Raw genomic sequence first — 14,693 nt, forward strand, 5'->3', positions numbered from 1 at the left:
TGTATGTGTAACATTATGTATTCCTTTTTAATTGTTTAGTATTTATATTTTACTAGACATCCGTCTCGACTTTGCGCGGAAAAGTGGGTAGATGTCTCTACAATTATATTAATTTTAATAGTAATATGTAGTCATTATAATAAACACTACAAAAATGGATAAAATTAAAAATATACTATTTATTTTGATGGGTAAGAGAATGTTTAGAAAATCATTTAGATTTTATTTTATCGAGTTGTGATTACTGGACTTGATGAGTACTGAGACTACTGTAGCGTCCGCTTAGGGGAAATCTTATGTCATAGTCCCTTCTTAGCCAGTCCTCGACTTAGGATATTGTCACCGTCGGGAAACAAATTCAACTAATGCCATCGTTAATGTTCTCGAAATTGATTATTTACTGTTATGTATTTATCAAAGATACAGATATAATGTACCTATGATTTGATTTTATGCGGAATTTTAAAGCCAAATCAAGAAATATTATATACAAAGATTTCTAACTTTTAGTATTATGGATAGTAGTATTAGAAATTGCGAGGAGTTTTCGTTATTGTAAGGCATCTTCGATTGATTTCTTGAAGATCGCATAAGTAAGGGAGGATAAGAAACTTCTCAAGTATAGAATTTCTTTATAAAAGATGCGTTTAAATTTATATCTGAACGATGAGTAATATGATAATTTCAGTAAGAAAATATATTTATATTTCGCTGAAGAATGGTTTTTTTAAACTGGCTCGCTCACCTATCAAATTGGAATACAACAATATGAAGTTTTTCTATTTGACAGTAGAATATGTGATGAGTTGTCTGAATAGGTACCAACTTATTCAGACAACCTTAAATAAAGCAAAGTGTAATAAAATATCTTTGTGAAAACTGAAATATAAAATGCAACAGCATAGCGTATAAAATTACCAAAGAATACATATAAAATGAATAAATTCAATGATGTTAATAAGATCGTAGATTTTCAAAGTGCAAACGAAGAAGATAGAATCGACGACCTCCGTGGTCGAGTAGTGTGTACACCGGTTTTCATGGGTACGCCACTCCGAGGTCCCGGGTTCGATTTATAAAAAGTTCGTTAGTTTTCTATGTTGTCTTGTAAATACCCAGAGTATTTGGGGTACCGTCGTTACTTCTGATTTCCATAACACAAGTTAGTAGCTTTAGCTACTTACATTGGGATTAGAGCAATGTATGTGATGTTGTCCAATATTTATTTATTATTTATTTATAGGACATTAATATACCATGTACCTTACTACATTTTGCTGGGTTATAGTAATTATATATGAATACATTCCAAGTCATAACAATTACCGGTTGGAATGTGGCGAAACTAGATAATTATTCAAAAAACGAAGCGTAGTTCGAACTAGAAACTAGATCATAGATGCGTCACAAGAGACAAAAACAAACGGTTATTAAAAATCAGAGAGTACACCGTTCAATGGATTGTTTACTTATAGAATATCATAAATAATACATTATTCATGCAGTTATGTATTATCTAGAAATAATACAAAGTGGTGAGTTTGTATTATTGAACGTTAATCTCGAGAACGACACGAATGATTGAATTCTTTTCGCGTTTGATAATCCGGTTTTTGAGGAAGGTCACTCGACGCTATGACCGTAGAGTTGAATTAGTGGAAGCGCAACGTCAACCGTGGAAAATGTACGAGACGGGCAATTCACGATTAACGTTGGTAGCCGTGGGCCACATAGGTAAGAAATATCTTTAAATCTGCGTCTGTAAAATTGTTTTACAATAAACTTAATTTCTAGATTTTCATTAAAAAAATTAGCTTAACCAATAAATAAGCTTAAATTATATATCATTAACGTCAATATGCTCACATAATTAAATAATAAAATTCTCTTTTAAATGATAATGTTTATAGTATAAAACATTTAATATAAGTACGAACATCTATATATAAAATAATGAAAAAATTAAAAACTATTTATACATATATTCGTTATAATTATTCCTTTCTCGTAGTACTTTAATTTTTTCTGAAAATTGTGATCGGTAGAAAATGCATTTGTTAAATATATTGTTCTACAATATTATATATACGATGTGGGATTCAAGTTGTTGTTGTAATATGTATTATTTGTATTAATAATGCTTTACTAGAGTTAGTACATCGATTTTATTTGTCTTTGAATGTCCGCTTCAGTTGTAAATTATGCCACACGGCCATGTTGAGTATTTTAACTTTTTTAAATACGCTATACAATTTTGTACCTATACTAAATAATATAATTTATCAAAATGTCTTGTAAAAGCAATTATTTAAAAAAATATAAATGCTTTTTTATTAATAACTTGCAAAACAAAGTAAAATACTAATTAAGTCGTTATATTGACATATAGTTAAAAAATAATCTTTATCTGAAGCTGACAAGGTCCTATAATTTCGTTTTCATTAGTAAGATACGATATAGTCTATGACAGAACGCAGCTAGTCCGTTGACACGTATTTATTGTAGAAAAAAAGTGCCACCTTGCGTTGCATTAAAAGTACTTCAGCATAATAAAAAAATATAAATAGATACCTAACGTAGTAATTAATTTTATATTTCAATATAACTATTAATTTTATTTTAAATTTTCAACAAAATTGACATCGTTGTTGTCAGTTCTATCAGGGTTATACGTAATGGCAATTTCCTTGCTTCACCAATAATTATTAGACGAGTTTACGACTGTGTGTTTTCAGGCTACTATCTCCTTAAGACTCCGCGTTGTTCAACTTTAGCGTAACCTTCTGTCACAGTGTCAGCGGTCAATACATGTCACAGTAGCCAACGACGTCTCGAACACAATAATAAATATATAAACAGTGCTCTTGAATTATTATCGAAACGAGACTGAATCATTTTCAGTTATTCTTTCTGAGCGAACATTTTATATGAGAACACCTAAGCACTGTTTATTTTTGATAAGAAAACTCTTTGACCACAAACTCACCCGATGGAAAGTGATGATCTAGTCGAAGATGGTATACACGCTAGATCTAGAATATGTCTGACTCTCAAAGATAGCTTAAATTTGACATTTCGTACTGATACTAGACGTCATTTTCACGGTACAATGGTTCAAAATAACTAAAAAGTCCACTGTAAAAAGTATCTATATGCCGATAGCCGGGTTTGAAGAAGACCACAATAGAAAGATTTTATAAGGTAATCTGACACGTTTGGCGTGAAACTGTAAGCGGTTGATAGCACTACAGGTTCGTACACATTGATAAAAGTTCATTAGAAATTACGTACCATGTTGATGGGAGCGTAGGTAGTGCGCTGCTAGGCGAAGTACATTCCTCTTGTTCATTTTCCTGCCAGGCTTGACAACAGGCGGGACTATCGAAGCTAATCTTGCAACGGATTCGTTCATTTTGTCCCTTCTTTGCTTCTCTGCTTTGTTTCGCAACTCGCGTGGATTTTCCCTGTTGAAAAGTTATTTTTAAATAGTGAGTAACAGACTTTAAATATCCCAATGCTGAGTTAAGAGCTTCTCTCCCATTTCTGGAGAAGGTTTTTAAGCTTTTTCCAACACGCTGCTCCAATGTAAAATTGCAAGTTTCCTCGCGATGTTTTCCTTCACCGCGAAAAAAGATATGAATCATAAACACAAATATGCTATTTGCATATGAATATTCAGTAATTCTTACCTAGGTTTGAACCCGCAATCAACGGTTAAGATGCACGCGTTCTAACCACTGGGCCATCTCGGCTTTTTTTGTTTAATCTTATATGATGGATTAGATATATAATATATTGAACTATAAACAACTATGGTTATCTTCTGTTTATCCAGTTTTTTTTTCGTTCTTATACAACCCTTTATATATACCTATAGACAAATTATTAATATATATGGTAGTCATTTGTATATTTAATGATACTTAAAATGACGAAATAATAAATAAAATTGATATTCAAATCAATATCAAAAATATGTTTATATCTAGGACACCAGTAAGATGTATTAACTTCAAGTTATAGGTTAGAGAATAGGGATAGTAACTGCATATTACTATTTTTTTTTAAACTTGTTTTACAGTTTTACACGCTTAGTTTAATTGAGATTTATCTCAAGCTTGTGAAACGCTTGTCAAAGTCCGATTTACTGATTCGAATAAACACTGTACGCTCATTGGTCGTCTATTCCGTCATCGACTGCCGTCAACCAATAAAGATTCAGATGAAAGTTAAATTTATTAAATTGCTGTCAGCAACGTGTTAAGTAAATAAGCTTTTTCCAAAATTGATCATTGAAAATCTGTAAGATATTTTGTAATACAATCGATATTTCATCTGCAATTATTTTCATAGCTCACATATATCTAGTTGGTAGGGCTTTGTGCAAACCCGTCTGGGTAGGTAACACCCACTCATCAGATATTCTGCCGCTAAGCAGCAATACAAGCTATTATTGTTTTCCGGTTTGAAGAATGAGTGAGTCAGTGTAACAAGTGTACTAACATCTTAGTTCCCAAGATAGGTGGCACATTTCAAAAATAATGTATGGATAATATTTCTAACAGCGCCAATGTCTATGGGCGTTGGTGACCACTTAACATAAGGTGGCCCAATTGGCGGTCCATCTACCTATTACATAAAAATATTTTTTTTTAAAATATCAATAATCACGACGGTTTTTCACGGGGAGAAACAAAGGACGGATTCGTGGATACGAGTACAGGAATATGAAAAACATACGCGAAAATACAATTCAATACCTCGTTTCACAAATATCTTTCTCAATAATAAATTTGTAACGTGAATCAAACAAAATTGAAATTCACATCGAATACATATTTTATAATTAAAAAAACAAGTTCTTATCTCGCTAATTTTTGTTAAAATATTTCATCTTAATAATACATTAAGATATACTGAATAGCGTTACGTAATCTTTTCATATCAATATATCTCGTAATCAATAACAAAACAAAAGTTTAAAGTTCGTAATAAAATACACTGAAACTTGAGTAACGTTGCTAAGCGCAGAACATTGAGCTGATTCGTAAGTAATAAATACTTTTCACATATATATATTTAACCACTACTCATATAATCCTGTCGTCAGCAAATTGTTCGCATCTTCGTTTGAGTGTGAGTGTGTGTGTATTTATATAACATCTCAATATTATTTGGCAATAAAAAAAATTGTTTTTATTTCTGCTCCGTAATCATACAAAATTTTGAGTGAATTAATATAAATAACTTTCTCGTTTAAACTTTCGTATCAAATCGAATTTACCCCCTTCAAGGGGTACATACTTAAATTTGTCTACAGACAACACTGAAAGGCTAATATTAAAAACAATTACTTACTCAGGTGTGCGATGTTACCACATACAAAAATCGATCAAAGTGAACTAATTGAATTTATATACGAGAACTTCTTGTAAGCGAAAAACGAGACACCGCTGTTAAGAGTTTCTCTGTAATTAATTTGATCCCCGTAGTTATTTGAGAAAGGTCATGATTATCATTGTTATGATGACATCATTTTAAATAAAACGACAGCGATGCAAATTCACATCGCTTTAAATACTTTTTAATCTGTACTAAATCTGGTGATGAAATATTAAAAAAAAAAAATTATCAAGCTATATGGACTGTGTAGAAATTACAACGAAACATTAAAATATAACCTAGGGCTTTGTGCAGACCAGTCTGGGTAGGTATCACCCACTCATCAGATATTCTACCAGTGAACCAGTGTGCCTACAGGCACAAGTAACATAACAAACTTAGATCTCGAGGTTAGTGCCAAACTGGAGATATAAGGAATTGCTTAAAAAAATCTTACGGATGCAAGGTTGCGCATTTGTCCATCCACCTAAATAAAGTGTTGAAGTTTCATATTAAATAAAAAAAGAAAATATTATTAAAGTACTAAAATAATCCTAATAAAAAGAAATACAAAATTATTAATACACGAAAATATTGATAATAGGGAAATAGGCTTTATTGGTATCAAAACAATTGAACAAAAGTTTAAATATATTCTATAACTACAAATATAGTTCCTGTCAATCATTTAATTTAATATCATATTTATTCTACATACATTACTATATACTAAATACATTAATGGCTTACTCCCCATTTAAACACATTCATACAAAATATTGCTATTTACCGGTAGAATATGTGATGAGCTATGGACTTTGTGCATACCCAGATGGGTTTGCACAAAGTCCTACCATCCAGTAAACTACAAATCTTTGGGTGAGCTGCTGATCTCCTAGTTAGATTGTCGTGCATCTTGTATTAAAGAGTTTTTTTTATGGCATAGGTTGGCGGACGAGCATATGGGCCACCGAGCAAGTAGTCACCTCCGCCCGTATAGCATTCCTTACATCGCCAAAGCGCCATCAACCTTGGGAACTAAGATGTTATGTCCCTTGTGCCTGTAGTTACACTGGCTCACTCACCTTTCAAACCGGAACCCAACAATAATAAGTACTGTTGTTTGGCGGTAGAATATCTGATGAGTGGGTGGTACTTAACCAGACTTGCACAAAGCCACCAAGAAGTCAAGTACAGTTTGCCTCCCTAGTTTATATTAGCGAGTATGTATCCATCTCTCACGCAGCAACGATGCAACGGATCAATTTGATTTACAAAGTTCATGGATAGAAGCGATATAATATTCTACAATGAAACAGGTAATTTTTTTAAATCATTTTTGCATAGAGTATTTAATTGTTACAAATAATGATTATGTAATACCATATCCAGTAAATTAACATGAGAAATATGAATTTATTAACCTAAGTATCAACATGGTAGGCAAAAAATATTTAGAAAATTGTGTTTTTTTGTAAATTTTTTAGCCACTGATAAATGTATACCAACTATAATTATTTAAAATGAACTTCAACTTTTTGAAAGACAATGTTTTGAGTCTAACCAAAATCCATGCAAGCCAAGTATATAACAACCGTCGTTGATCTTAATTCCCATTACTTACAGTTATTATTTAATAATCTTAAACTGGAATTTTAATAATAGTGGTTGATTTGCAGATATATCTGTTTGGAATATTTTATACATTTTTCGAAGACTTAAAATATTCAACGGTGAGTCCGTTATTATTTTGCTGACGTTACCGGAATTACGAGATTTTCCCTTTGGAATCTGATATTTGTTTTCCTTTTATACAATATGCATAGAGCATATACAAATTACAAGATATCTTTATATCAATGTATTTAATAAAATATTTGGTGTTGGTTACAAATACTATAAAAAAAATGTGTGTGTACAATTTACAGACGGTATAAGTGAAACTTAATAATTAATGATTTTATGAAGTTAAACTTAAAAAAATAATTTAATTCACAAATTATTAGGTTATCTTATATTTATATATAAATAGCGTAAGCCGATTTTTGTCCCAGTGGTTATGGGACGATAGCTGCACATAATAAATCGGCTATGGTCTCATTTTGAAGAACTCCAGCCGTAGATGTGTAGAATTCTTTTAATTAAATTCTTGATTTAAATTTACTATATTGTTACAATTTAACAAAGAATTAATTTTAGATAGCGGAAAACAGACCTGACTGACCGGTTAGAGAGCGATGTTACGGCTATATTAAGGAAATATGTACAAAATTAAAGTAAATTGTTAGGTATAGACAAAATCCAATTCTAACTGAACTAATATAATCTATTTGACATTAAAAATTTCATTTAAACAAGGTATCATCATTTTGGCGTCAAATGTAAATGAAGTGAGATCAAAACAAAACCTGTCGAGTTTCGAACAAGTTTCAAAATTTCTAAAAAATCTTTTGTATAAACGCGAAGTTACGCGGAAGATTCACTAGTATCATTAAATTAATACGATATAAATCATTAAGTTCGTTTCAGAAAATGTTTGGAAAATGAATTCTCATGCCCAGGTGTGATTTGTTATTATTTTAATTATGCTTATCCATTGTCTTCTAATGTTTATAATTTCTATATAATACGATGTGAGATAATACTTTATTTATTTATTTTATATTTCTATATATCACAGGTGGAAGAGCTTTATGGGAAGTCATCTGGTCCACTAAGCAACGACCGGAACGTTACGACAAGTAATGACGTCAGTGGCAGTACAAGTGTACTATAATTTTTGTTAAATATATTAATAATAGTATTAGTTTTTTTTTAAATTAAATATAACGCTTTATTAATTAATGTAATATTCGTTTTATTGTGAAACAATATTAATTTGTGTGTCCAAATGTATACGTTTGATTCTCATTGTAGTATTGTGTTCGCTATTCCGACGGATTTTGAACAGACGTTAATTATACACGTTCGCTCAATTCGACGAAACTAAACCGTAATAAAATTATCATGCTATGAGACTGTACTACACAAGTACGTCTGTACGAATCGATACATTTGTTTTACTACACACTCAGTATAAGTCGCTTATCGCTATCTGTCCCTGTGCGTGCTTAGATCTTTAATGCATAATGGATTTTGATGCAGTTTTCGGAGATATTGATTCAAGAGGAAGGTTTATATGTATAATACATAAACAATATAGGACTGATAATTTTAGAAGTTTCTAAAGTAATGTCGTAAATGAACACATATTTTGACTGAACCCTACGAGATTATCAAAATAATGTAGTACAGCATTGTACACCTTAAAAAGATCTTCAAAAAAGTCCGCTAGTTATACATAAAAACAAAAGGCAGATAGAGCGTATGGAATATTAATAGTGAAGCAACATAACTGAATACAAATCGAAAGCGAATACAAATTCCCGGTAATGTGTGTAATTAACAATTCTTTAATACGTCATTAATTAATTATTAAATTGATAGCACTTTTAACGTCTAAAAAAAACACATCGTTTCGCACTGCCGGGTAATTGTATTCGCTTTTGTTGCTTCACTTTATAGCTCTGCGCGCTCTTTCTGCCTCTTGTTTTATAATGTGAAACTACACATGTGCATAGCGTATATGTACAACTATGAAGGTCTAGTGTAAAAACAAACTAATTTTATACAATTGCCAAACACTAAATTGTTTTTACGACCTGACACGTTCGAAAGTTTTAAGTACTTATTGATGTATTAATTACCTATGTTGGCTTGTCAATTTGTTAGCAAACATTAAACGTAAAATATTGCTTACTATGTGACCGCGTAATACGTTTTTGTAACGAAACTTCTTCAGCTCGACGGGTATAACGTTAAAACGTTGAATCTGAGTTTCACGTTTCTGACGAACAATTTTTTTTTAAATAAATAATGAAATGTATCGTTTGTGTCAAATCCCTTTTAGATATTTAAATAATTACAGATAAATTATTCCGACATAGAAAATCATATTAAAATCACCACATCATATTACGAGAGTAATAAATTTGACATTCTAGCAATAAGGTCGGGAGACTATAATTCGTCTCTGCCAATACAAAAGGTCGTATGTAAAATTGAATCGCGAATAATGTCATCTAAATGTTTTATTGTTGAATATTATAGTTTAAAAATTATACAAATAGAATAGAAGTATAATCGCCTATATTAAAATTCAAACATCGTCACAAACGGCTTAACCGATTTTGATGAAACTAGTATTTGAAAATTTGATTGGACTTAAAAGCTGGTGTTTTATCTCGCTCTTATGTTTTGGTTGGGGATATTACATATAACAAATTTCACAACCAAGTCAAACCAATAAAAGGAGAACTCGATTTTAAAGTATATTAAATATTAAAGGGAGTCTTAATTATTAGATGCTACGTCATTGGATGCGACTAAATTATTATTATTACTTGACACTTTTTTGATTTGCAATTAAATTAACCATACATATAAATTAATTATATGTTAATTTGAATCATATAGCGTACTCATAATATCGTGTATATAAAACTACTGATAACATTTTGAATTCCAATTGCAATCCTAAAGTTAATTATTAAAGTCATAAAAAATACGTCGAGCGTGCGATAATTGTATTAGCCTGGTACTGCCGGGAAGATCGCGTCGCATCAATAATATTTTCACAATATTTTTGCTTATGACTCCTTTTTATACGGAATAGCTTGTCTGTATGGATGCTATTTAGTAATGAACAAAATCAATACAAATTCCTGAAATGCAGAAAATCATAGGTAAATTCTAAATTGCTAATTCAAATACTGATTCGAATTGATGCGGCATAGTAATACTTGCGTCCTTCAGACATCATACAAATTGAGTTCAATTTCGCTTAGCAAAAATTCCGTTCTATTTGCGTAGTAATTCATTTATTCCACTGTATTAAACATGATCCAAAAGGTAATTTTATAACATACAGTTGAACTATAGTGCTATGTAAGCCGCAAATACCTATAATATTTTTTTTTAGTAACGCACAATTAATAGAAGATGAATCTGCACTTAAAATATAATGAATCAAATACATTGTAACGTCTGCATCGGTGTTGCTGGGACCGTTCCAAGTGATTGCGATCTTTCGTTTGACAATAGTTATCGATAATGCATAATTACTATGATTGCATCTATTTATTGGTTAATTTAAATTCTTACGTACAATATATTAAACATTTCTCAACAAAATATTGTATTAATTAATCAATATGACTCATTATAATATTTGATTCGTAATAAAATGTTGTAATACAATGATATTACGGATGTATATCTGTCGTGCGTCAATCAAAATGAGTGTTTGTCGCAAATGAAAGTACTTCCTGATAGCTTATATCCCAAATAATGCGACTTGGCGATCGGCGGTAATAGATTTTAATGGCAAGATGTTGCTATATTTAAAACTTGGCATGCCCTCTACCGTGGCGCTCGGTACCAATTGCAACCGTGAATGCGAAATATCAAACGTAAAAATTATACACCAGTAAGGAGGGAATATTTATTCAATATTGATATATGTTTAATTGCTTAAAGAATCATCTTATTGATTTTTAATCTCGAATATTTTACGTGTATATTTTTCCAGGAAACAAAGACATGTATTAATTATATAATTGAGGATTAACTAATTCATTCTATGTTATAATTTTAAATTATATAATAAACCATATCATAATCCTCAACATCTTTCTGCCCTTATCCCAATTTTACTTGGGTTCGGCGCAGCATGTCTTCTTCTTCCATACTTCTCTGCCGGACGTCATCTCACAATTAACATTATTTCTAACCATATCGTCTTTCACACAATAAATCCATCTTTTCTTTGGTCGGTTCCTACCTTTGTATCCATCCACATCCATGCTCAAGACCTTACTCACAACATGGTCCTCTTTTCTCCGCATAACATACCATGACAGCCGGTTTCCACATAGCTTCTCGGTTACCGGCGCCACTTTCAAACTTATGTACTCATACATTCTCATCTCCACCATATGAAATTGTCTGTCAGTCATCCCTTTTGTAGCCCAACATAATAAACCATAAAATATCACAATTTATAACAAGGTCAGGTCACAACAAACCGTGGAGAAATAATTTAAACAAGGAAAAAATTACTGGGTGACAAAACAATTTAACTAGATGTACCGTATTTTTTTTCTGAGAATGCACCCGAAGGTAATTCGCAAGAATCGCAATTTCTATTCGTTCTGTATTCTATATTTGAAATATAAACATCGACAACACAAACAAACAACAATAACGGTATACAGAAATGAAATCTCCTGCACGCACATATGACCTATGTTTTAGTCAACGTCTGTATCTATTAGTGGTTTTTGTTTAATGAAAATGTTTTAATAATTTATTCCCAATAACTGTCTTCTCTTATAATTATCAGTAAATACTAAACGAAATATATTCACAAATACATCACAAAAATAGCGTACTGTGTATCAACGTACTATTATAATAATGAGATACGCAGACGCGTTAAGAGAGTTTATCGCTATTATCAGAATCTAATAACCAAATTTTTTCGCATACGTTTAGTACACAGCAAATATATTGCAATTTTAATATACCCTATAAAGCTTTAATTTTTAGGTGGTTCCAGAATTGGATTATATTACTAATTTATTAAAATTTAGTTATTTATTGTAAAAAATAAATGCTATTTTTATAATTTAAATATATATATAAGAATTATTTTACAAGGTATACAGTAGAAAAATGTAACTCAAAGTTATTAAAAACAATAGGTATACGAAAACAATTCTAAGGAACTCAAGTTCGACGAATATAACCTTCCGTACTAGGTGAACCTAATGACGGTAGGAGCACATTTCTCGATCGCGAGTCAAAAGCTGCATGGTATATGCAAAAGTTACATGCTGCTTCCATAATAAGAACATTTATTTTTATTTTATATATATCTGAATATGATATTATATTAATAGTGCAATGTTGTATTTATATGTGTATGTATATATTTGCATGCGTTTTGTGTGTATGTGTGTGTGTTTGTGTGTAAGATGTTATATTTTTAGATGAGTCAGGTTCTTAAATGAAGTCAGGTTTCAACAATTTTTCTGTATCATCATATGATAATATTAAAAAAAAATATATAAATAAATATATGGGTACGGTACCAAAAGAGATAGGATTATTTGGAGAAGGCTAATTAATACGCTGGTCGATCATATAATCTGTCATGTCACCTCTTATTTTGGGATGTAGTACTTAGCTTCCTGTGTTGCGTCATCAATATATCTTTTATGTATATTAGCCGAACTGTTAAAAATGGCAAGTTTTTATATAGTGAATCAGTAGGATGCATATAATCTTCTTAGCTCGTTCCAGTGTAAGCATAAAATTTTCCTTGTTCCACCCCATACTGAAATTCCATAACTTAATAAGGAATGACAAAAAGCGTAATAATCGTTCAGAAGACTTATATCATAAACATAGCTGAGATTTTTAAAAATGATTATTATATTTCTTCAACATCCACTCAACCTTGATATGTGTTATTTTCACCGTAAGTGATGGTCTATTGTTATTCCAAGGTATTTTATAGATTCCGTATGATCCATTTTTTACAGTGAAACGGGGTATCCATTGTATAAATAGTACAGTTGATAGAGAAAGGTTTTTTTAAGTTAAAATTTACCACCGATTCAGAAAGGAAAATACACATATATGCGAAGGATCGACGTAAGAATATATCGGATTTGTTTCATATTATAATTGTCTTCACTTTTCAACTTTGGAAATAAATATCACGAATGTCAGTATTAAAAATCGACATACTTTTTTAATGATACAGGTAGGGTGACCAGCAAATGGGCCACCTGATGGTAAGTGGTCTCAAATTTTTTAAATCGATGGTAATTTTAATTTTGTCTTATAAATTTACGTCTACTTTAATATATTTTTTAACGTAAATACATACATATACTAAAATATATACAGTAAAATCTGGCTAACTATTACGAAATGTGTCAATAAGCGGTAACTGAATTTAGGTACTATTAATTTACAGGCGACCCGTTCCGGCTTCGCACGGGTGCAACACTGATACTAAATATACTACAGAATGTCATTATATACAAAGTTCATAGCTTTTTGTCATAAGACAATACAAACCGCTATATGGCTGCATTTTAAATCTGTAATATTTTAAAACATTCGTGTAAATGACATGCTTTAAAGTGTCATATTGATCTACATTAAAAGCTTGTATACATAAAATGTATTTAAGGTTAATTGGATAAAGATTAATTAGGTATTGCTTAAATACGCTTCGAAAATAACCTATTGTTTCTCGTTAAAAACTAAAGGATAAAAAATAGTTATTGTGGGTTATCCCTAAGGGATAAAAGAATATACCATCGCGGACGTTATTGTAGATTTTTTAAGGGGTACAATACTGTATTATTTTGATATTTTGATCTATCTCAATGATCTCGCTTTCAGCCAGCCTTTGCAATTTGTTTATTTACGACATCACATTAGAAACCTCTAAAATTATCAGTGTTTCTCTATTATATTGTGCATGTTATATACATATAAACCTTCCTTTTGAATTAATCTATCTATTAAAATAACCACATCAAAATCCGTTGCGTAATTTTAAAGATCTAACCATACACAGAGACAGACAGACAGCGTTAAACGACTTGGGTTTTGTACTATGTAATGATGACTCTGAACCGAATCATCATATTAATATTAAAACCTGTAATTTTCGAGAAATAACTTGATTCTTCGGTTCAGAGAACAGTTTTCTTTAATGTATTTTTTATTTAGTTATAGATTTTTCTTAAATATATAATAATAATAAATTAATTTATTTTAATTACGTAACAATTTTCCCGCTCAAAATTGTATGTACGCATCATTGTACTACCTCGGCATGTGAGCATGTATCTAAATCATACGACACTCTACACTAAAACTATAAGTTTATTTCATCAAACGTAAAAAGTATTTATTCCCATTAAACTTTGCTTGCATTTCTGAGGAGTATAGCCTACTCATTTTTTATTAAATAATAGTCCTATCAATACGTACAATCAAAATTTAATATTCACTTAAAGTATTACCCGAAAATTTGCATACAAAAATACATCAATAGAATTCTCGAAATACACTTTCAGTTACAAATGTTACTTATACATCCAGACATCAGGACCTAAATCTTTTAGTAACAATATTAAAGTATATTTTTAAATAGACTAAAAAGATACGTAAATATTTAAATGCAT

General features: G+C 30.7%; 1 protein-coding gene across 9 annotated transcripts in view; it reads right to left on the reverse strand.

Annotated features, from left to right (window-relative positions):
* LOC125075747 (neuronal PAS domain-containing protein 2-like) overlaps window positions 1-14,693 on the reverse strand; it is a 90,589-nt gene that overhangs the window by 59,698 nt on the left and 16,198 nt on the right. For all 9 annotated transcript variants that reach the window (XM_047687455.1, XM_047687456.1, XM_047687452.1 and 6 more), the window contains exon 2: window positions 3,292-3,464. In XM_047687455.1, coding sequence (XP_047543411.1) covers window positions 3,292-3,464 — 173 coding nt within the window. The remainder of the gene's footprint in view (window positions 1-3,291; window positions 3,465-14,693) is intronic.

This window comes from Vanessa atalanta, chromosome Z (genome assembly GCF_905147765.1).
Source record: "Vanessa atalanta chromosome Z, ilVanAtal1.2, whole genome shotgun sequence".
In the NCBI taxonomy this organism is placed as follows: Eukaryota; Metazoa; Arthropoda; class Insecta; order Lepidoptera; family Nymphalidae; genus Vanessa; species Vanessa atalanta.